This window comes from Zonotrichia albicollis, chromosome 33 (assembly GCF_047830755.1).
Source record: "Zonotrichia albicollis isolate bZonAlb1 chromosome 33, bZonAlb1.hap1, whole genome shotgun sequence".
In the NCBI taxonomy this organism is placed as follows: Eukaryota; Metazoa; Chordata; class Aves; order Passeriformes; family Passerellidae; genus Zonotrichia; species Zonotrichia albicollis.
This window is the reverse complement of record NC_133851.1, coordinates 2,512,456-2,532,210: the sequence shown is the minus strand read 5'-3', so window position 1 is coordinate 2,532,210 and position 19,755 is coordinate 2,512,456. Positions and strand designations below refer to the sequence as shown.

General features: G+C 63.2%; 1 protein-coding gene across 1 annotated transcript; it reads left to right on the top strand.

Annotated features, from left to right (window-relative positions):
• The first annotated feature begins 1,537 nt into the window (after positions 1 to 1,537).
• On the top strand, positions 1,538 to 19,349 carry ADCY6 (adenylate cyclase 6). Its single transcript, XM_074530972.1, has 22 exons — positions 1,538 to 1,699; positions 2,540 to 3,374; positions 6,605 to 6,754; positions 6,849 to 6,970; positions 7,846 to 7,957; positions 8,025 to 8,152; positions 9,548 to 9,706; positions 9,795 to 9,936; positions 10,015 to 10,143; positions 10,576 to 10,601; positions 10,693 to 10,840; positions 11,615 to 11,712; positions 11,788 to 11,875; positions 11,951 to 12,067; positions 12,138 to 12,296; positions 13,768 to 13,943; positions 14,025 to 14,054; positions 14,850 to 14,979; positions 16,290 to 16,553; positions 17,683 to 17,887; positions 18,499 to 18,623; positions 18,710 to 19,349. Exons 2-22 carry the CDS (start codon positions 2,541 to 2,543, stop codon positions 18,836 to 18,838), a joined length of 3,471 nt encoding a protein of 1,156 aa, XP_074387073.1. The 5' UTR covers positions 1,538 to 1,699; position 2,540; the 3' UTR covers positions 18,839 to 19,349.
• Positions 19,350 to 19,755: the final 406 nt, after the last annotated feature.

Genomic DNA, 19,755 nt, shown 5'->3' with positions numbered 1-19,755 from the left:
CGCCGCTGCGGGGGAGGGAAGGGAAGGGAAGGGAAGGGAAGGGAAGGGAAGGGAAGGGAAGGGAAGGGAAGGGAAGGGAAGGGAAGGGAAGGGAAGGGAAGGGAAGGGAAGGGAAGGGAAGGGAAGGGAAGGGGAAGGGGAAGGGGAAGGGGGGATACGGGAGGTGCTGCCATGGGGGTGGGGGCAGGGCCGGTGCCACGGACACGAGTGGGGTACCGGGGATGGGGGGCCCCGTGCCAGGGTGGGCTTGAGGATGTGAGGAAATGGGGGGGGGTCTGCAAGGAGGGTGTGTGTGCAAATAAGGGGGCTAGGAGTGTGTAAGGGGTGTGTCAGGGTGTGTGCAAACAAGAGGGGCTGTGAGTGTGTAAGGGCGTGTGTGCAAATAAGGGGGCTGTAAGTGTGCAAGAGATGTGTCAGGTTGTGTGTGCAAACAATGGGGGCTGTAAGTGTGTAAAGAGTGGGTCAGGGTGTGTGTGCAAACAAGGGGGATTGTGAGTGTGTAAAGAGTGTGTCAGGGTGTGTGTGCAAACAACGGGGCTGTGAGCGTGTAAGGGGTGTGCCAGTGTGTGTGTGCGAATAAGTGTGTAGAGTGGGTCAGGGTGAGGGTGCCTGTAAGAGGGGCTGTGAGTGTGTAAAGGGGCTATAACGGGGGGCGTGCAAGGGCTGTGTGTGTGAAGGTGGGGCGGTGTGTGTAAGGGCTGTGTACGTGTAAAGGTGAGTGTGCAAGGGGTGGGTGTACGTGTGTGTGCAAGGCAGAGTGTGTGAAGTGTGTGGGGTGTGGGAGAGGGAGGTGCGTGTCCCTGTGAGTGTGTGTGTGCAAGGGATGCGTGTGCAAGGGATGCGTGTGCAAACTGCGTGTGTAAGGGCTGTGTGTGCGCACCCACACCTGCGTGCACACCTGCTCTGCCTAAGGGGTTGCACAGGTGTGTGAACACGGGGATTCGTGTGTTTGCACACACAAATCTCTATGTCTATATGGGAGTGCATAACGGGGCTGCCTGAGTGTGCAAGGGCGTGAAAATGCACAAGGAGGGCGTGTATGTGCAATATCTGTGTAAGGGTTTGTGTGTGTGCGTGTGCAAGGGGATGCGTGCGTGTAGGTGTGTGCGCTGGCCGCGGGTGTGCAAAGAGATTCGTGTGCGTGAGCGTGCAACACGCGTGTGCCAGGGTGTGCAGTGCGTGTGCAAGGGGGCACCGGGATGTGTGCACGGGGAAGGCGCTGGGGGCACTGGGGTGGGTGTGCAAGGGACACACTCGGGGGGTTGTGCGGACCCCCGGCCCCGCTGTCCCCGCCGTGTCGGTGCGTGTGTCCGTGTCCGTGTGTCCGTGTCCGTGTGTCCGTGTCCGTGTGTCCGTGCGCGTGTGCGCAGCCCCGGGGGTGCGCGTCCGCCCCCGCCGCTCCGGGCCGTACCGGGCCGTTCCCGCCGCCGCCGCTGCGCCTTTAAGGCCGCCCGGCCGGGAGCGCCCGGGAGCGGATCCGGGCGGGGGGGGGGGGGAGGGGGGGCGGGCACCGGCCGGGGCGGGCCGGGGCTGCGCGGCCGCGACCGGGACCGGGGCCGCCACCGCCGCCACCGGGGGCCCGGCCTGGGCGCGAGATGGGGCGGCGGGAACGCGGCGCGGCCGCCGTGTAGGAGCGGGCGGCGGCGGCGGGGCCGTGGCGGGGCGCGGGGCCCCGCGGCCGGCGGCGCCGGAGGCGGAGGTGAGCGGGGCCGCCCGGGCGCACCGGGAGCGGCGGGAGGGGCTGGGGGGGGTGGATCGGGGCGGCGGCGGCGGCGGGGATCGGCACCGGGACCGCGATCGGGACTGGGAACTGGAACTGGGATTAGGGCGGGGGGGCGACACCGGGCTGGGCCCCCGGGCGGCGGGAGCGGTGCGGCCCCCGGGGGGTCCGGTGCGGCGGGAGCGGCCGGTGCGGCGGCCGGAGGGCGCTGGTGGGTCCCGGTGAACGGGCCGGGCTCGGCGGGGCTCCCGTGCCCGGAGCGGGGAGGGAGGGAGGGAGGGGAGGAGGGAGGCGGCCGCCGCCGCCGCCGCCACCGGGGCCGGCCCTTCCCGGTAGCCGTTCTCCGCCGCCGCTCGCCCGGAGCAGGGACCGGCTGCCACGTCCCGGCTGGTTCCCGGTGCCCCGGGGCGGCCGTGCCCGGTAAAACCCGTTGGCCGCCGTTCAAGACAAACAGGGCCGGGACGGCCGGGTCGGTCCCAGCTTTGTCGCAGGTCGCTGCACCGGGAAGGGCGGGCTCGGGGCGGCCTCGGCAGGGCCACGCACCGGGCACCGGGACACTGGGCACCGGGACAACGGGAACCCGACACCGGGAACCCAGCGCTGTGCACCGGGCACCCAGCACCGGGACATTGGGGCACCGGGAACCCAGCACGGGGCCCATGGGAGAGCTGGGATTTGGGCTCTGCATCCCCAGGATGGTGGTGGGGACATCAGAACGCTCCACTCCTCGCACGGCTTTGCAGCCCCGCGCACACCGGGGCTCCTGTTGGGGTGTCGGGGTGGGAGGACCAGGCCCTGACCCCTCCTCGGTGCCCACAGCATGTCGTGGTTCAGCGGCATCCTGGTGCCCAAGGTGGACGAGCGGAAGACGGCATGGGGGGAGCGCAACGGCAAGAAGGGCCCGCGGCCCCGGGGCGGCCTCTGCGGCCCCCGCTACATGAGCTGCCTGCAGGACCCTGAGATGGAGCGGGGCGCGGGACCCCCCCGGGGGCTGCGCTGCACTTGGCAGGAGGATCACTACGGCAAGAAGGGGCCCTCGGGCGAGCTGGGACTCAAATCCGTGGATGCGGGCTTGGAGGACGGCGAGGCCAAGGCGCCCAAGGCGGCGGCGGGACACGGCGGGCGGCCGTCGGCGGGCGAGTGCTGGCGGCGCCTGCTCCAGGTTTTCCGCTCCAAACGCTTCCAGTCGGCCAAACTGGAGCGGCTTTACCAGCGCTACTTCTTCCAGATGAACCAGAGCAGCCTGACGGTGCTGATGGGAGTGCTGGTGCTGGTTTGCGGGGTGATGCTGCTCTTCCTCTGCCTGCCCGGTGCCCCCCACGTGCCGGCGGCCGCCGCGCTGGCCGGGGCCACGGCGCTGTTCCTGCTCCTCATGGTGCTGTGCAGCCGCAGCGCTTTCCCCCAGGACTACATGTGGGTGGTGAGCTACGTGGTGCTGGGGCTGCTGGCCGGGGTGCAGGCGCTGGGCACGGTGGCCGTGGCTCCCCGAAGCGTTGCCGAGGGGGTTTGGTGGAGCGTTTTCTTCATCTACATCACCTACACGCTGCTGCCCGTGCGGATGAGGGCGGCGGTGCTGGCCGGGGTCCTGCTGTCCGCCCTGCACCTCGCCATCGCCTGGCACCGCAATGCCAGCGACCCTTTCCTCTGGAAACAGGTGAGGGACACCCCTGGCAGGGGCTGAGCCCCGCGGGGTCCCGCCCTGCTGCCATCCCTCAGTCCCGCTCTGCAAATCTGGGATTTTTTTTTTTTTTTTTTTTTTTTTTTTTGCTGGAAAGTTCTAGATGTGGAGGGGCCTCTTGGGGGAGGTTCCATGCTGGGGTCTCGTTGTGGGGCGGGATGGGCTCCTCATGCCGGCACAGAGCCACCATTGTGGGCTGCACCCACAAAGCCCCCGTTGTGGGGCTGGCGGAAAGCCCCGAGGAGGGACGCGGCTCCGGGGCACCGGGGCAGGGGAGTGGCCGTCACCCGGAGGGGCTGGGACACTGCCAATGTCCCCAGTGTCCCCAGTGTCCCCTGTCCTGCCCCTCTGAGCGCTCCCGGAGGGGCGCTGCTCACACAGGGGGTGCAGAGGGGGCCCCCATCCCTGGGGGTGTGTGTTCTGCGTGGGGGAGAAATGGGGGAAAAACCCCAAAAATGGAGAAAAACCCCAAAAATGGGCAAAAACGGAAATATGGGAATGGAGGAGAGAGACTGCGGGGGATGGAGCGGGAGAAATGGGGAAAAAAACCCAAAAATGGGCAAAAAATGGGGGAAAATTGGAAATATGGGAAATATGGGAATGGGGCAGAGAGACTGCGAGGGGTGGAGGGGGAGAAATGGGGTGGAAAACTCAAAAAATGGGCAAAAATGGAAATATGGGAATGGGAGAGAGAGACTGCGAGGGATAGAGGGGGAGAAATGGGGTGAAAAGACCCCAAAAATGGGCAAAAATGGAACTATGGGAATGGGAGAGAGAGACTCCGAGGGATAGAGGGGGAGAAATGGGGTGAAAAAACCCCAAAATGGGCAAAAGTGGAACTATGGGAATGGGAGAGAGAGACTGCGAGGGGTGGAGGGGGAGAAATGGGGTGGAAAACTCAAAAAATGGGCAAAAATGGAAATATGGCAATGGGAGAGAGAGACTGCGAGGGATAGAGGGGGAGAAATGAGGTGGAAAACCCAAAAAATGGGCAAAAATGGAAATATGGGAATGGGAGAGAGAGACTGCGAGGGATAGAGGGGGAGAAATGAGGTGAAAAAGCCCCAAAATGGGCAAAAGTGGAACTATGGGAATGGGAGAGAGAGCCGCAGCAGCTCCCCCTCCTTGAGCAGCGCCGCTCGTCCCCGTCACCCTCGCCCTGCCTGGCCGGGGCCGGGGCCTCGTGCTGTCCCCGCGGGGCACAGGAGCGCAGTGACACCCGAGGCCGGCGGGGTCACGGGAAGCGCCCCCGGGGAGGGTTCGCCCTTTCGGGGCAGGAGCGCTGCGGCTCCGGGGGCTGCGATGGGGCCGGGCAGGGGATGTGAGGCCTCTGCTCCTCGGTGTCCCAGTGTGCTGGAGCGCTATAAATAGCCCTGGCCCCGCTCCCGGGGGATGGGGACGGGGGGAAACCGCAGCTCCCTCCGCAGCCATCGCCGCTTTCTGGCTTCCTCTGCTTCCCGAGGGCGTCCCCATGACCCCCCTGCTCCAGGCTCCCATGCACCCCCGGCTCCTGTATCCTCAGATCCCCCCTGCTCTGCTTTTAACATCCCCACCTCCCCCTGCCCTGGCTTTCCAGGCCCTCCACATTCACCCTTTGCATGTCCTCTGTGTCCCCAAGTCCCCTCTGCCACCCTAACCTGTGTCCTCAGGCCCCTGTGATCCCCCTACCATGTGTCCCCTTTGCTCCACCTACCCTGTGTCCCCATGTCCCCTTTGCCCCCCATCCTGTGTCCCCAGGGCCCTGCATCCTCTTTTCCCTGGTTTCTCACAGCCCCGAGTTCTTCATGTCCCTGCAGCCCCCCTGCCTTGTTTTCCCTTGTCCTTTGGTGCCCCACATCCCCCTGACCCTGTCCCCTGCGTCCCCCTGACCCTGTCCCCTGTGTCCCCCTGACCCTGTCCCCTGTGTCCCCCTGACCCTGTCCCCTGTCCCAAAACCCCCTGTCCCCCTGCCCGGAGTCCCCATGTCCCCACACCCACTCCCTCCTCTTTGCAGCACTCCCAATACCAATGCCAAGGTTCTGTGCTGCAGAGGAGGGTGCCAGAGCTGCCTGGGGGTCCTTGGGTGGTCTCACCGAGCCCACCTCCCCTTCCAGCTCAGCACCAATGCCCTGATCTTCCTCTGCACCAACCCTTTGTCCCCATCCTGTGTCCCCAAGTCCCTCATGTCCCTGCAGCCCCCTTGCCTTGTTTTCCCTTGTCCTTTAGTGCCCTACACCCCCCTGACCCTGTCCCCTGTGTCCCAAAACCCCCCTGTCCCCCTGCCCTGAGTCCCCATGTTCCCATACCCACCCTCCCTCTCTTTGCAGCCCCCTCTCCTCCCCTTAGCAGCTCCCCCAAACCAAAGCAGAGGAGGGTTCCAGAGCTGCCTGGGGGTCCCTGGGTGGTCTCACTGAGCCCATCTCCCCCCCAAGCTCAGCGTCAATGCCCTGATCTTCCTCTGCACCAACGTGTCCCTTTGCCCCCCATCCTCTGTCCCAAGTCCCTCATGTCCCTGCAGCCCCCTGGCCTTGTTTTCCCATGTCCTTTGGTGCCCCACATCCCCCTGTCCCTGTCCCCTGTGTCCCCCTGTCTCTGTGCCCCAGGACCTCCCTGCTCTCTGCATCCCCCTGTCCCTGTCCCCTGTGTCCCCCTGTCCCTGTCCTCTGTGTCCCCCTGTCCCCCTGTGTCCCAGGACCCCCCTGTCCCCCTGCCTGGAGTCCCCATGTTCCCATACCCACTCCCTCCTCTGGTTCTGTGCTCCAGGGGAGGGTGGCACAGCTGGCTGGGGGTCCCTGGGTGGTCTCACCGAGCCCATCTTCCCCCCCAGCTCAGCGTCAATGCCCTGATCTTCCTCTGCACCAACTGTGTCCCTTTGCCCCCCATCCTGTGTCCCCAAGTCCCTCATGTCCCTGCAGCCCCCTTGCCTTGTTTTCCCATGTCCTTTGGTGCCCCACATCCCCCTGACCCTGTGCCCCAGGACCTCCCTGCTCTCTGAATCCCCCTGTCCCTGTCCCCTGTGTTCCCCTGACCCTGTCCTCTGTGTCCCCCTGTCCCCTGTGTCCCAGGACCCCCCTGTCCCCCTGCCTGGACTCCCCATGTTCCCATACCCACTCCCTCCTCTGGTTCTGTGCTCCAGGGGAGGGTGGCACAGCTGGCTGGGGGTCTTGGGTGGTCTCTGGCTGCCTGGGGGTCCCTCGGTGGTCTCACCAAGCCCACCTCCCCCCCAGCTCAGCGCCAATGCCCTGATCTTCCTGTGCACCAACGTGGTGGGGGTCTGCACCCACTACCCGGCCGAGGTGTCGCAGCGCCAGGCCTTCCAGGAGACCCGAGGCTACATCCAGGCACGGCTGCACCTCCAGAGGGAGAACCGGCAGCAGGTGGGATGGATGGGGGGTCCCGGGGGTCCCCCGTGCTGAGCTGGGGGTGCAGCAGCACCCCCTGACCCTGCTGGTGGCATTGCTGTGGCTGCAGGAGCGGCTGCTGCTGTCGGTGCTGCCGCAGCACGTGGCCATGGAGATGAAGGAGGACATCAACACCAAGAAGGAGGACATGATGTTCCACAAGATCTACATCCAGAAGCACGACAACGTCAGGTACTGTGGGGACAGGGGGTGGGACAGCTTTGGGGGAGGCATCACCAGGGTGCTGTGGGGTGCTCGAGGGTGTCCTAGGGTGCTTGGGGTGCCATGGGGTGCTTGAGGGTGTCGTAGGGTGCTCGGGGATGCCATGGAGGGTGGCATAGAGGGTGCCATGGGGTGCTTGGGGTGCCATGGGGTGCTTGAGGGTGCCATGGGGTGCTTGAGGGTGTCATAGGGTACTTGGAGGTGCCATGGAGGGTGGCATAGAGGGTGCCATGGGGTGCTTGAGGGTGTCATAGGGTGCTCAGGGATGCCATGGAGGGTGGCATAAAGGGTGCCATGGGGTGCTTGAGGGTGTTGTAGGGTACTTGGGGATGCCATAGAGGGTGCCATGGGGTGCTTGGGGGTGCCATGGGGTGCTTGGGGATGCCATGGGGTGCTTGAGGGTGTTGTAGGGTGTTTGGGGATGCCATGCAGGGTGCCATTGAGGATGCCATGGGGTGCTTGAGGGTGTCATAGGGTACTTGGGGATGCCATGGAGGGTGGCATAAAGGGTGCCATGGGGTGCTTGAGGGTGTTGTAGGGTATTTGGGGATGCCATGCAGGGTGCCATTGAGGATGCCATGGGGTGCTTGAGGGTGTCATAGGGTACTTGGGGATGCCATGGAGGGTGGCATAAAGGGTGCCATGGGGTGCTTGAGGGTGTTGTAGGGTATTTGGGGATGCCATGGGGTGCTTGAGGGTGCCATAGAGGGTGCCATGGGGTGCTTGAGGGTGCCATAAGGTACTTGAGGGTGCCATGGAGGTGCCATAGAGGATGCCATGGGGTGCTTGAGGGTGTCTGGGGCAGTGTGTGGGCCGTCCCCAGCCCATGCTCTTCCTCCTGGCAGCATCCTCTTCGCGGACATCGAGGGTTTCACCAGCCTGGCCTCGCAGTGCACGGCGCAGGAGCTGGTGATGACGCTCAACGAGCTCTTTGCCCGCTTTGACAAGCTGGCTGCGGTGAGTGGAGGGGCTGGGGGACTTTGGGGGGCTCCTGGAGCCCTCCTAACGTGCTGGTGCCCCCCAGGAGAACCACTGCCTGCGCATCAAGATCCTGGGGGACTGCTACTACTGCGTGTCGGGGCTGCCCGAGGCGCGCGGGGACCACGCTCACTGCTGCGTGGAGATGGGCGTGGACATGATCGAGGCCATCTCGTGAGTGGGGCAGTGCCGGGGGCTGTGCCCGTGCCCTGAGCTGGCACAGCTTGGGGGGCTGCTCCTGACCCTGCTGTGCCCATCCCCTGGGCTGGCACAGCTCGGGGGGCTGCTCCTGACCCTGCTGTGCCCATCCCCAGTGCCACCACAATTGGGGGGCTGCTCCTGACCCTGCTGTGCCCATCCCCTGAGCTGGTACAGCTTGGGGAGCTGCACCTGACCCTGCTGTGCCCATCCCCTGAGCTGGCACAGCTCGGGGGGCTGCACCTGACCCTGCTGTGCCCATCCCCATAGCTGGCATGTCCCCAGTGCCACCACAGCTCGGGGGGCTGCACCTGACCCTGCTGTGCCCATCCCCAGTGCCACCACAATTGGGGAGCTGCTCCTGACCCTGCTGTGCCCATCCCCTGAGCTGGCATGTCCCCAGTGCCACCACAGTTTGGGGGGCTGCACCTGACCCTGCTGTGCCCATCCCTTGGGCTGTGCCCATCCCCAGTGCCACCACAATTGGAGGGCTACTCCTGACCCTGCTGTGCCCATCCCCTGAGCTGGCACAGCTTGGGGAGCTGCTCCTGACCCTGCTGTGCCCATCCCCTGAGCTGGCACAGCTTGGGGAGCTGCTCCTGACCCTGCTGTGCCCATCCCATAGGGTGCTTGGGGGTGCTATAGAGGGTGCCATGGAGAGTGCCATGGAGGGTGCCATGGGGTGCTTGAGGGTGCTAGAGAGGGTGCCATGGAGTGCTTGAGGGTGCCATAGGGTGCTTGGGGGTGCCATGGAGGGTGCCATGGCTGCTTGAGGGTGCCATAGGGTGCTTTGGGGTGCTATAGAGGGTGCCATGGGGTGCTTGGGGGTGCCATAGGGTGCTTCGGGGTGCCATAGAGAGTACCATGGGGTGCTTGAGGGGGGAATGGGCTGTTTGAGGGTGCCATGGGGTGTTTGAGGGAGCCATAGGGTGCTTGGGGTGCCACAGAGGGTGCCATGGAGGATGCCATAGGGTGCTTGGAGGTGCCATTGGGCACCATGGGGTGTTTGAGGGCGCCATAGGCTGCTTGGGGTGCCATGGGGTGCTTGGGAGTGCAACGGGGTGCTTGAGGATGCCATGGAAGATGCCATAGAGGGTGCTTGGCGGGGCCATGGAGGGTGCCATGCAGGGTGCCATGTGGTGCTTGAGGATGCTATGGGGTACTTGAGGGTGCCATAGGGTGCCATGGGGTGCTTGAGGTACCATAGAGGGTGCCATGGGGTGCTTGGGTGCACCATGAGGTGTCTGGTGCCAGTGGGTGCTGTGGTGCCTGGCAATCCTGAAAAGCCAAAGGCTGCTTGGGGATGCCCCAAGGCACCTGGGGGTGCCATGCAGTGCCCAGGGGGTGACACGGTGCCGGTGCCATCCCCAGGCTGGTGCGAGAGGTGACGGGGGTGAACGTGAACATGCGCGTGGGCATCCACAGCGGGCGGGTTCACTGCGGCGTGCTGGGGCTGCGCAAGTGGCAGTTCGATGTCTGGTCCAACGATGTCACCCTGGCCAACCACATGGAAGCGGGTGGCAAAGCCGGGTGAGCCGGGCACAGGGGGCTGGGCTGGGGGCTGGGCAGCGGGTGCTGAGCAGGGAGGGCTCAGCATCTTCATCCTCCTCACCCCCAGGCGGATCCACATCACCTGGGCCACGCTGCAGTACCTGAACGGGGACTATGAGGTGGAGCCGGGCCACGGGGGCGAGCGCAACGCTTACCTCAAGGAGCACAACATCGAGACCTTCCTCATCGTGGGCTGCAGCCAGAAACGCGTCAGTTGGGGTGCTCTGAGGGGGCAGCGGGGCTTGGGAAAGCTGGGGTCACCCCCTCATGGCCGTGTCACCCTGCAGAAGGAGGAGAAAGCCATCCTGGCCAAGCTGCAGCGCACTCGCGCCAACTCCACCGAGGGGCTGGTGCCACGCTGGGTGCCCGAGCGCTCCTTCTCCCGCACCAAGGACTCCAAGGCCTTCCGGCAGATGGTGAGCAGCCCCGGGCAGGGCATTGGCATGGGGGACCCTCAGCACGGTGCTATCAGCCCCTCGCTGCCCTTCCGGGGCTGTCGGTGGCTTCCCCAGCCCTGCCCGCAGCCCTCGTGGCTTCCTCTGCTGCCTGTGGGCCTCAGGGAGTTCCTGGGTGGCCCCTGGTGCTCAGCAGACCTTGGAGATCCTCCTTGTTCTCACCAGTCCTGGGCATCCTCAGGGGTGTTAGACATCCCCTCCTTCCTCCCTTTGCAGAGCCCTGGGACCCTCTTGTCCTTGCCAAAAACCACTGGGGACTTCTCCTGCCCCATTTACCCCTGGAACTCTGTCCCCCATCCTGGGTCACCCTGGGGGATGTCCCATGTCCTTGTCACTCGTGAGGGTTGCCCCCATCCGTGCCAGTGTCTCTGACACCTCCCTTGTGTCTCCCAGGGCATCGATGACTCCAGCAAGGACAAGTGAGTGTTCCCATGCTGGGCTGCTGGGGGGGTTGTGACCAGCCCCTCCCTGGGGCAGAGCTGGGAGGGTCCTGACCCCCCCATTTCCCAGCCGTGGTGCCCAGGAGGCGCTGAACCCTGAGGATGAGGTGGATGAGTTCCTGAGCCGGGCCATCGACGCCCGCAGCATCGACCAGCTCCGCAAGGACCACGTCAAGAAGTTCCTGCTCACCTTCCAGACCCCCGAGCTGGAGAAGAAGGTTGGGGGGCCCTCTCTGTTCCCTTTGTTCTGGACCCACTGTTCTGTCTGTGTCTTGAAGTCCCCTCTGCCCTGATCCCATCAGCATCTTTGTCCTCCCTTCTCTGCTCCTTGGGGTCTTCTCTGTGCTGGTTTCGTGGTTCCTCCTCCACCTTCTCAGCCTCATTCCCTCCATTCCATCCCCTGGGGTCCCCCCTGTCCCCTCCCATCCTCTGGGGTCCTCTCATCCCCCACCATTCCATCTTCTGGGGTTCCTCCCTGTCCCCTCCCATCCTCTGGGGTCCTCTCATTCCCTCCATTCCATCCCCTGGGGTCCCCCCTGTCCCCTCCCATCCTCTGGGGTCCTCTCATCCCCCACCATTCCATCTTCTGGGGTTCCTCCCTGTCCCCTCCCATCCTCTGGGGTCCCCTCCCTACATCCCATTCCCTGCATCCCTGGAGTCCCCATCCATCCCATGCCCCAGGGTGTCCTTGTTCCCCTTTTCTCCACCCTCTGGGGTCCCCCCATTTCCCTCCATCCAATTTCTTGCATCCCCTGGGGTTCCCCATTCCCCTCTATCCCATCCTTTGGGGTTGCCCCTGTCCCCCTGTATCCCAGTCCCCCTTCATCTGTATCCCTTGGGGTCCCCCCATTTCCCTCCATCCTGTCCCCCAGGTTCCCCCCATTCCCTGGTGTCCCCTCAGTCCCACCTCCACTCTTCTCCTGGGGTCCCCCGGAGGTTCTGGGGTCCCCCCTCTCTCCATCCAACCATCCCACCTCCCCGTGTCCCCTCAGTACTCCAAGAAGGTCGATGACCGTTTTGGTGGCTACGTGGCCTGTACCCTCCTGGTCTTCTGCTTCATCTGCTGCCTCCAGATCCTGGTGTTCCCCCAGTAAGTGCTGCAGCCCCCCAAAATACCAGCTCTGACCCCCCCAAACCCCATCACTCACCTCCCACCTCTCCCCAGCTCCTCGCTGATGCTCGGGGTCTACGTCAGCATCTTCATCCTCCTTGCTGCCATCCTCTTCATCTGTGCCATCTACTCCTGCGTCACTGTGAGTACCTGAGGGCTGGGGGAGGGTTTTTGGGGGGCTCAGCCATGCCTGACAGGCCCCTTGGTGCCCCCCCAGCTCTTCCCCACCGCCCTGCAGCAGCTCTCCCGTGGCATCGTCCAGTCCCGTGCCCGCAGCACCGGCATCGCCGTCTTCACCATCCTCCTCGTCTTCATCGCTGCCTTCGTCAACATGGTAGGGTCACGGGGGTCTGGGGGGGTTTTGGGGGGCTGTGGGGCACCAGCTCACCCTTCTGCCCCCCCAGTTCTCCTGCAGCCGCGTGGCCCTGCGGGACTGTGCTGCCCGTGAGCTCAACGTCACCCCCGGCTCCGTGGGGCCGTGCCAGCTCCGTGCCCTCAACTTCTCCCTGGGCACTGCCATGGGCTCCTGCCATGGGGATGGGCTGGCCTGTGACTTCCCCGAGGTGAGTGGCCGTGGGCACTGCCTGGCACAGGGCATGGCTCCCACAGGGGGCCCTGCTGGTGCCAAGTCCTCCCTGGGTGCTGGCAGAGGGTCCCCATGCGTGCAGTGTCCCCAAGGGTGCTGGCACAGGGTCCCAGAGGGTTCAGTGTCCCCCAGAGTGCTGGCACTGGGTCCCCATGGGTGCAGTGTCCTCAAACATGCTGGCACGGGGTCCCTGAGAACTCAGGGTGCTGGAATGGGGTCCCTGCAGGCACTGTGTCCCCAAGGGTGCTCGTGTGGGGTCCCCATGGGTGTAGTGTCCCCAAAAGCGCTGGCACAGTGTCTCTAACGATGCAAGATGCTGGCACAGGGTCTCTGTAGGCACTGTGTCCCCAAGGGTGCTGGCACAGGGTCCCGGAGGATTCCGTGTCCCCCAGAGCGGTGGCACTGGGTCCCCATGGGTGCAGCGTCCCCAAAAGCGCTGGCACAGGGTCCTTGAGGACGCAGGGTGCTGGAATGGGGTCCCTGCAGGCACTGTGTCCCCAAAGATGGTGGCACAGGGTCCCAGAGGGTTCAGTGTCCCCCAGGGTGGTGGCACTGGGTCCCCATGGGTGCAGGGTGCCAGCACAGGGTGCCCACACACACGGGGTGCTGGGACAGGTTGCTCAGGTCCAAGGTCCTCAGTGGGTGCTGGCACTGAGCCCTTGAGGTTGCTGGGTGCTGGCACAGTGTCCCCAGGGGTGCAAGGTCCCTGTGGGCGTGGGGAGGTGCTGGCATTCCTGGGGTGCTGCAGGAGTTCAGGGGTGCTGCAGGGTCCCCAGGGTGCTTCAGGGGTTCCTGGAATGCTGTCAGGGATTCCTGGGGTGCTGCAGGGTTCCCAAGGGTGCCATCCAGTGTCCCCAAGGTGCTTCAGGGGTTCCTGGGATGCTGCCTGGGGTCCCTGGGGTGCTGCAGGAGTTCCTGGGGTCCCCAAGGTGCCATTCAGTGTTCCTGGGGTACCATCCATGGTTTGTGGGTGCCATCTGGGGTTCTTGGGGTGTTTCAGGAGTCCTGTGGTGCTGGCTGGTGTTTCCAGGGGTGCCATGTGGGGTTCCCAGTGTGCTGCAGAGTTCCCATGGGTCCGAGGTTCCCCATCCTGGGGTGCCATGTGGGGTTCCTGGGGTGCCATCTGGGGTTCCTGGGGTGCCATCTGGAGCTCCCAGTCTGCTGCAGAGGTTACTGGGGTGCCATCAGGGATTCCCAGGAATACCTGGAGTATTCTCAGGGGTGTCTGCCAGTTATTCCCAGGGTGCCACCGGGGTTCCCAGGGTGCCATCCAGCATTCCAGGGGTGCTCTCCAGAGTTCCTAGGGAATTCCTGGAATGCCAGTCTTTGTTCCTGTGAACCAACCTTGGTTCCTGGGTGCTGCAAAGATCCCAGGGGTACCATCTGGTGTTCCTGGGTGCCATGTGGTGGTTTTGGGGTGCTGCTGCATCCCACCATGTGCCCCCCAGTACTTCAGCTACAGCGTGGTGCTCAGCCTGCTGGCCTGCTCCGTCTTCCTGCACATCAGCAGCATCGGGAAGCTGCTGCTCATGGTGGCCATCGAGGCCACGTTCCTGCTGCTGGTGGAGGGGCCTCACGCAGCTCTCTTTGACAATGCCGACCTGCTGGTCCTGGCCAACGCCCTGTGAGTGTCCCCAGTCCCCCAGGGGTCCCCACACTGGGGCTGTGTCCCCACCCCACTGACACCTGGCTCCTGTCCCCACAGGCCGCCCTTCAACATGACCCAGGGAGAGTGGTGAGTGGGAAACTGGAGCCAGTGGGGGGGCAGAAGTAGGAGGGTCCCTTGGGGGGTCTGGGTACAGCCTTGGGGTCTCTGGTGTGGGTTCAGCTTTGGGGTCTGGGTGCAAATCTGGGGCTCCTTTGGGTGGGTGAATGGGTCTTTGGGGTCTACCATGCAGATTTAGGGTCCATGAGGTGGGAAGGTGAATGTTTGGGATCTTGGATGCACCCTTGGGGTGCCTGAAGGGGGTGGTCTGGGTGGATCTTTGGGGTCTGGGTGCTGGTTTGGGGTTGGGTGAGTGGGAACTTTGGGGTCTGAGTGCAGAGTTGGTGTCCATGGAGTGGGTGGGTGGATCTTTGGGGTCAGGTGCATGTTTGGGGTTGGGTGAGTGGGAACTTTGGGCTCTGAATGCAGATTTGGCATCCCTGGAAGGGGTGGGTGGATCTTTGGGGTGTGGGTGCAGGTTTTGGGTCTCTTGGATGAGTGGGTGAATCTTTGGGGTTGGGTGCACGTCTGGGGTTCTCCTATGTGGGTGAGTGGGAACTTGGGGATCTGAGTGCAGATTTGGTGTCCCTGAATTGGGTGGGTGGATCTTTGGGGTCTGAGTGCATGTTTGGGGTCTCTTGGTTGAGTGGGTGAATCTTTGGGGTTCTCCTGTGTGGGTGAGTGGGAACTTGGGGATTTGAGTGCAGATTTGTTGTCCATGGAATGGGTGGGTGGGCACGTTTGGGGTCTGGGTGCAGTTTGGGATCTCTGGGTGGGCAGGGACAGACCCCCCAGCCCACCTCAGGGCTCCTGGGGGTCCTGCAGCCCGGCAGAGGGGAAGGTGGCCCTGCGCTACGTGACCCCCGTGGTCCTGGCCGTGTTTGCCCTCGCGCTGTACCTGCACGCGCAGCAGGTCGAGTCCACCGCCCGCCTCGACTTCCTCTGGAAGCTCCAGGTAGGAGCAAGGTGTGGGGGGCTGGCATCCTGAGACTGGGACTGACCCCCTCCCTGCACCCCAGGGCTGGGGTGACCATGGGGCTGGGAGCAACCCCAGGAGTGGGGTGACCATGGGGCTGGGACCAAACCCAGCACTGCACCCCAAGAGTGGAGTGACCATAGGGCTGGTACCAACCCTTTTCCTGCACCCCACACTGGTGTGACCATGGGGCTGGGATCAACCCCAGCACTGGGGTGACCATGGGGCTGGGACCAGCTCTTTCCCTGCACCCCAGGACTGGGGTGACCATGGGGCTGGGAGCAACCCCAGAATTGGGGTGACCATGGGGCTGGGATCAACCCTTTTCCTGTAGCACCCCAGAATTGGGGTGACCATGGGGCTGGGATCAACCCCCTCTCCACACCCCAGGACTGGGGTGATCATAGAGCTGGGACCAACCCCAGGACTGGGGTGACCATGGGGCTGGGATCAACCCTTTTCCTGTAGCACCCCAGAATTGGGGTGACCATGGGGCTGGGACCAAACCCAGCACTGCACCCCAAGAGTGGAGTGACCATGGGGCTGGTACCAACCATTTTCCTGCACCCCACACTGGGGTGACCATGGGGCTGGGATCAACCCCCTTTCCACACCCCAGAATTGGGGTGACTATGGGGCTGGGACCAGCTCTTTCCCTGCACCCTGGGACTGGGGTGACCATGGGGCTGGGAACAACCCCAGGAGTGGGGTGACCATGGGGCTGGGACCAACCCTTTCCCTGCACCCCAGCACTGGGGTGACCATGGGGCTGGGAGCAACCCCAGAATTGGGGTGACTATGGGGCTGGGACCAACCCCAGGAGTGGGGTTACCATGGGGCTGGGACCAGCTCTTTCCCTGCACCCCAGGACTGGGGTGACCATGGGGCTGGGAACAACCCCAGGACTGGGGTGACCATGGGGCTGGGAGCAACCCCTGGACTGGGGTGACCATGGGACTGGGACCAACCCCAGAATTGGGGTGACCATGGGACTGGGACCAACCCCAGGAGTGGGGTGACCATGGGGCTGGGGTCAACCCTTTTCCTGTAGCACCCCAGGACTGGGGTAACCATGGGGCTGGGATCCCTCTCCACACCCCAGGACTGGGGTGATCATAGAGCTGGGACCAACCCCAGAATTGGGGTGACCATGGGGCTGGGACCAACCCCCTCTCCACACCCCAGGAGTGGGATGACCATGGGGCTGGAACCAACCCCCTCTCCACACCCTGATGCCAGGGGGGCTGTGGGGCTCCTGTGGCAGCTCCCACCTGGCTCTGTGCCCACAGGCAACGGGTGAGAAGGAGGAGATGGAGGAGCTCCAGGCCTACAACCGGCGGCTGCTGCACAACATCCTGCCCAAGGACGTGGCCGCGCACTTTCTGGCCCGGGAGCGGCGCAACGACGAGCTCTACTACCAGTCCTGCGAGTGCGTGGCCGTCATGTTCGCCTCCATCAGCAACTTCTCCGAGTTCTACGTGGAGCTGGAGGCCAACAACGAGGGGGTGGAGTGTCTGCGGCTGCTCAACGAGATCATCGCCGACTTCGATGAGGTGCTGGGGCGAGGGGGTGCATGGGGGTGAAGGGCACAGGGATGGGGTGCAAAATGGGGTTCATGGGGTGCTGGAGAGGCTGTGGAGCAGTGAGGATGAGGTACAGGATGTACTTCATCCTTGGAGAAGCCATGGAGCAGCTTTCATGGAGCCACAGGAGTGGGTGCAGGGTGTGCTGGAGAAGCTGTGGAGCAGCGTGGATGGAGGGCACAAGGATGAGGTGCAGGAAGATGGGGTGGTGGAGAGGCTGTGGAACACCAGGTTTGGGGACAGGGTGCAGGAGATGGTGGGCACAGGGTGCTGGAGAAGCTGTGGAGCACCATGGATGAAGTTGGGGTGCAGGAGTTTTAACAGCCACAGATGGCAGAAGAGTCTGTGAAGCACCATGGATGAGGTGCAAGATGGGATGCACAAGATATGGAGAGCCTGCAGAGCACCATGTTTGAGACAGGATGCAGGGGGTAGTGGAGAGGTTGTGGAGAACCATGAAGGAGGTTGGGGTGCAGGGGATGTGGTCTTGGGGTGCTGGAGAAGCTGTGGAGCACCATGGATGAGGTTGGGGTGCAGAGAACACAGACACAGGTTGTATAGCACCATGAATGAGGTGCAAGATGGGATGCACAAGATATGGAGAGCCTGCAGAGCACCATGTTTGTGACAGGGTGCAGGAGATGGTGTGTAGGGGGTGGTGGACAGATTGTGGAGCACCATGGAGAAGGTTGGGGTGCAGGGGATGTGGTCATGGGGTGCTGGAGAAGCTGTGGAACACCATGAATGAGGTGCAAGATGGGATGCACAAGATACGGAGAGCCTGCAGAACACCATATTTGAGACAGGATGCAGGGGGTAGTGGAGAGGTTGTGGAGAACCATGGAGAAGGTTGGGGTGCAGGGGATGTGGTCATGGGGTGCTGGAGGGGTTGTGGAATGCCATGGAGGAGGTTGGGGTGCAGGGGATGTGGTCATGGCGTGCTGGAGAGGCTGTGGAGCAGCTTTGCTGGAGCCACAGTGCAGGAGGTGCTGGAAAAGCCATGAACAGCACTCACAGAGCCACAGGAGGGCGTGCAGGACTTGGGGTACCCATCACCCTGTCGAGGTGCTGTGGGGGTGAGCCCAGCCCGTCCCCCCAGATCATCAGCGAGCAGAAGTACCGGCAGCTGGAGAAGATCAAGACCATTGGCAGCACCTACATGGCGGCCTCGGGGCTCAACGCGGCCACGTACGACCGCGAGGGCCGGAGCCACATCGCGGCGCTGGCCGACTACGCCATGCACCTCATGGAGCAGATGAAGTACATCAACGAGCACTCCTTCAACAACTTCCAGATGAAGATTGGTGAGCCCTTGCACGCCCCTTGCACGCCCCTCTGCACCTCCAGCCATCCCACACTGTTGTTTATGGCTTTGTGCTGGTGGCTTTTGCACCCCTTTTTCCTCTCTCATCCCCTCCCTTTCCCAATCACCTTTTCTTTTTCCCTTTCATACCCAATTTTCCTCACACCCCTTTTCCTTTTATACCCCATTTTCTCCCCTCCTGCCCTTTTTCTGCTCTTGTACCCCCTTTTTCCCCACTCACCCCCTTTTCTCTTCTCACCTGTCCTTTCCCCTCACCCCTTCTTTACCAATCTCACTTTCCCCCTTTCCCCCCCCAATTTTCCCCTTTCCCCCTCACATCCTTTTTCCCCTCCACATTCCTCTTCTCCCTGTCACTCTCTCCTTTTCCAATCTCACCCCCTACCTCTTCTTTTCCCCCCTCACCCCTATTTCCCCCTTTTCCCCTTCTCCCCATCACCTCCCCTTTTTGCCCTCCACATTCCTCTTCTCCCTGTCACTCTCTCCTTTTCCAGTCTCACCCCCTACCCCTTCTTTTCGTCCCTCACTCCTTTTTTCCCCTCTCTTCCCCGAGTATTTGGGTTTTCCCTGACTCTCATCCCTGTCTCCCCCCAGGCCTGAACATGGGCCCAGTGGTCGCAGGGGTCATCGGGGCTCGCAAACCCCAATATGACATTTGGGGCAACACCGTCAACGTCTCGAGCCGCATGGACAGCACCGGGGTCCCCGATCGTATCCAGGTCAGTCAGGGCTGGGAGGGACACAGGACACCTGCCCAGAGACCCCCAAATCCCCCCCCCCTTACCCCTGTGTCCCCCCCCTCCAGGTGACAACAGACCTGTACCAGGTGCTGGCGGCCAAGGGCTACGTGTTGGAGTGCCGGGGGCTGGTCAAGGTCAAGGGCAAGGGGGAGATGACCACCTACTTCCTCAATGCGGGCCCTGGGGGCAGTTAGTGGGGGGTCCCCGTGGTGTCCCCCCATGCTGGGGACTCCCCCAGGCAAAAAAAAAAAACAAAAAAAGGAAAAAAAATCCCCAAATATATTAAAAAAAAAAAAAGGGAGAAATGGACACAAGGAGGTGGTTGGGGGGTGTGGGGAGGTAACCCTGTGCCCTCCCTCCGCGGGTGTTTTAGGGGGTGTTTCCCAGCCCTGCACCGGGGTGTTTTTTGTGGGTGGGGGTCATGGTAACCCCCCCAAACTCTTTGCTGAACCCCCCCATGTGCCAAAGAGGGGAGATGGGCCCCCCTCCCCCCCCAGAAAAGGGACTGCAGGGGGTTTTGGGGGTCCCCAGCCCCCTCCATGTGCCAAATTGAAGTGCCGCCTGCGGGGGTGGGGAGGCGCAGGCCCAGCATCTCCGCAGCCCCCTCACCCCCCGGGGGTCCCAGCTCCTTCTGGGGGGCTGTGGCGGGGAGGGGAGGGGGGAAAGACCCTCCCCCTTTTAAATGCAAAAAAAAAAAAACCCTAATGAAGTGACTTTTTTTTTTTTCTTTCTTTTATTTTTTTTTTGGAAGCAGTTTTGGGGCGGGGAGGGGGGGAGTGGGGGAGCACTGGCCCCCTCATCCCAGCGCAGACCTGAGGTACTTTGTCCTTCGTGTGTACAGATAAATTATATATAAAACACTTTGGATACGAGCTGTGGCCTGGCCTGTGGGGCGTATGGAGGGGGGCTCGGGATCCCGGGATCCCAGGGGGGGAAAACACCGGGAACCGGTGAGGAGGGGTCCCGGAGGGAGACACAGCCGAGTCCCGGTGTGAGGAGAGGGGGTGTCCCAGTAAAGGAACTTGTCTTACTGGGAAAAGGAAAGGGGGTGAAAAGTTGGTTGGGGGGGTACAGGCAACGTCTTGAGGCTGCGGGACCCCGGTAAAACCGG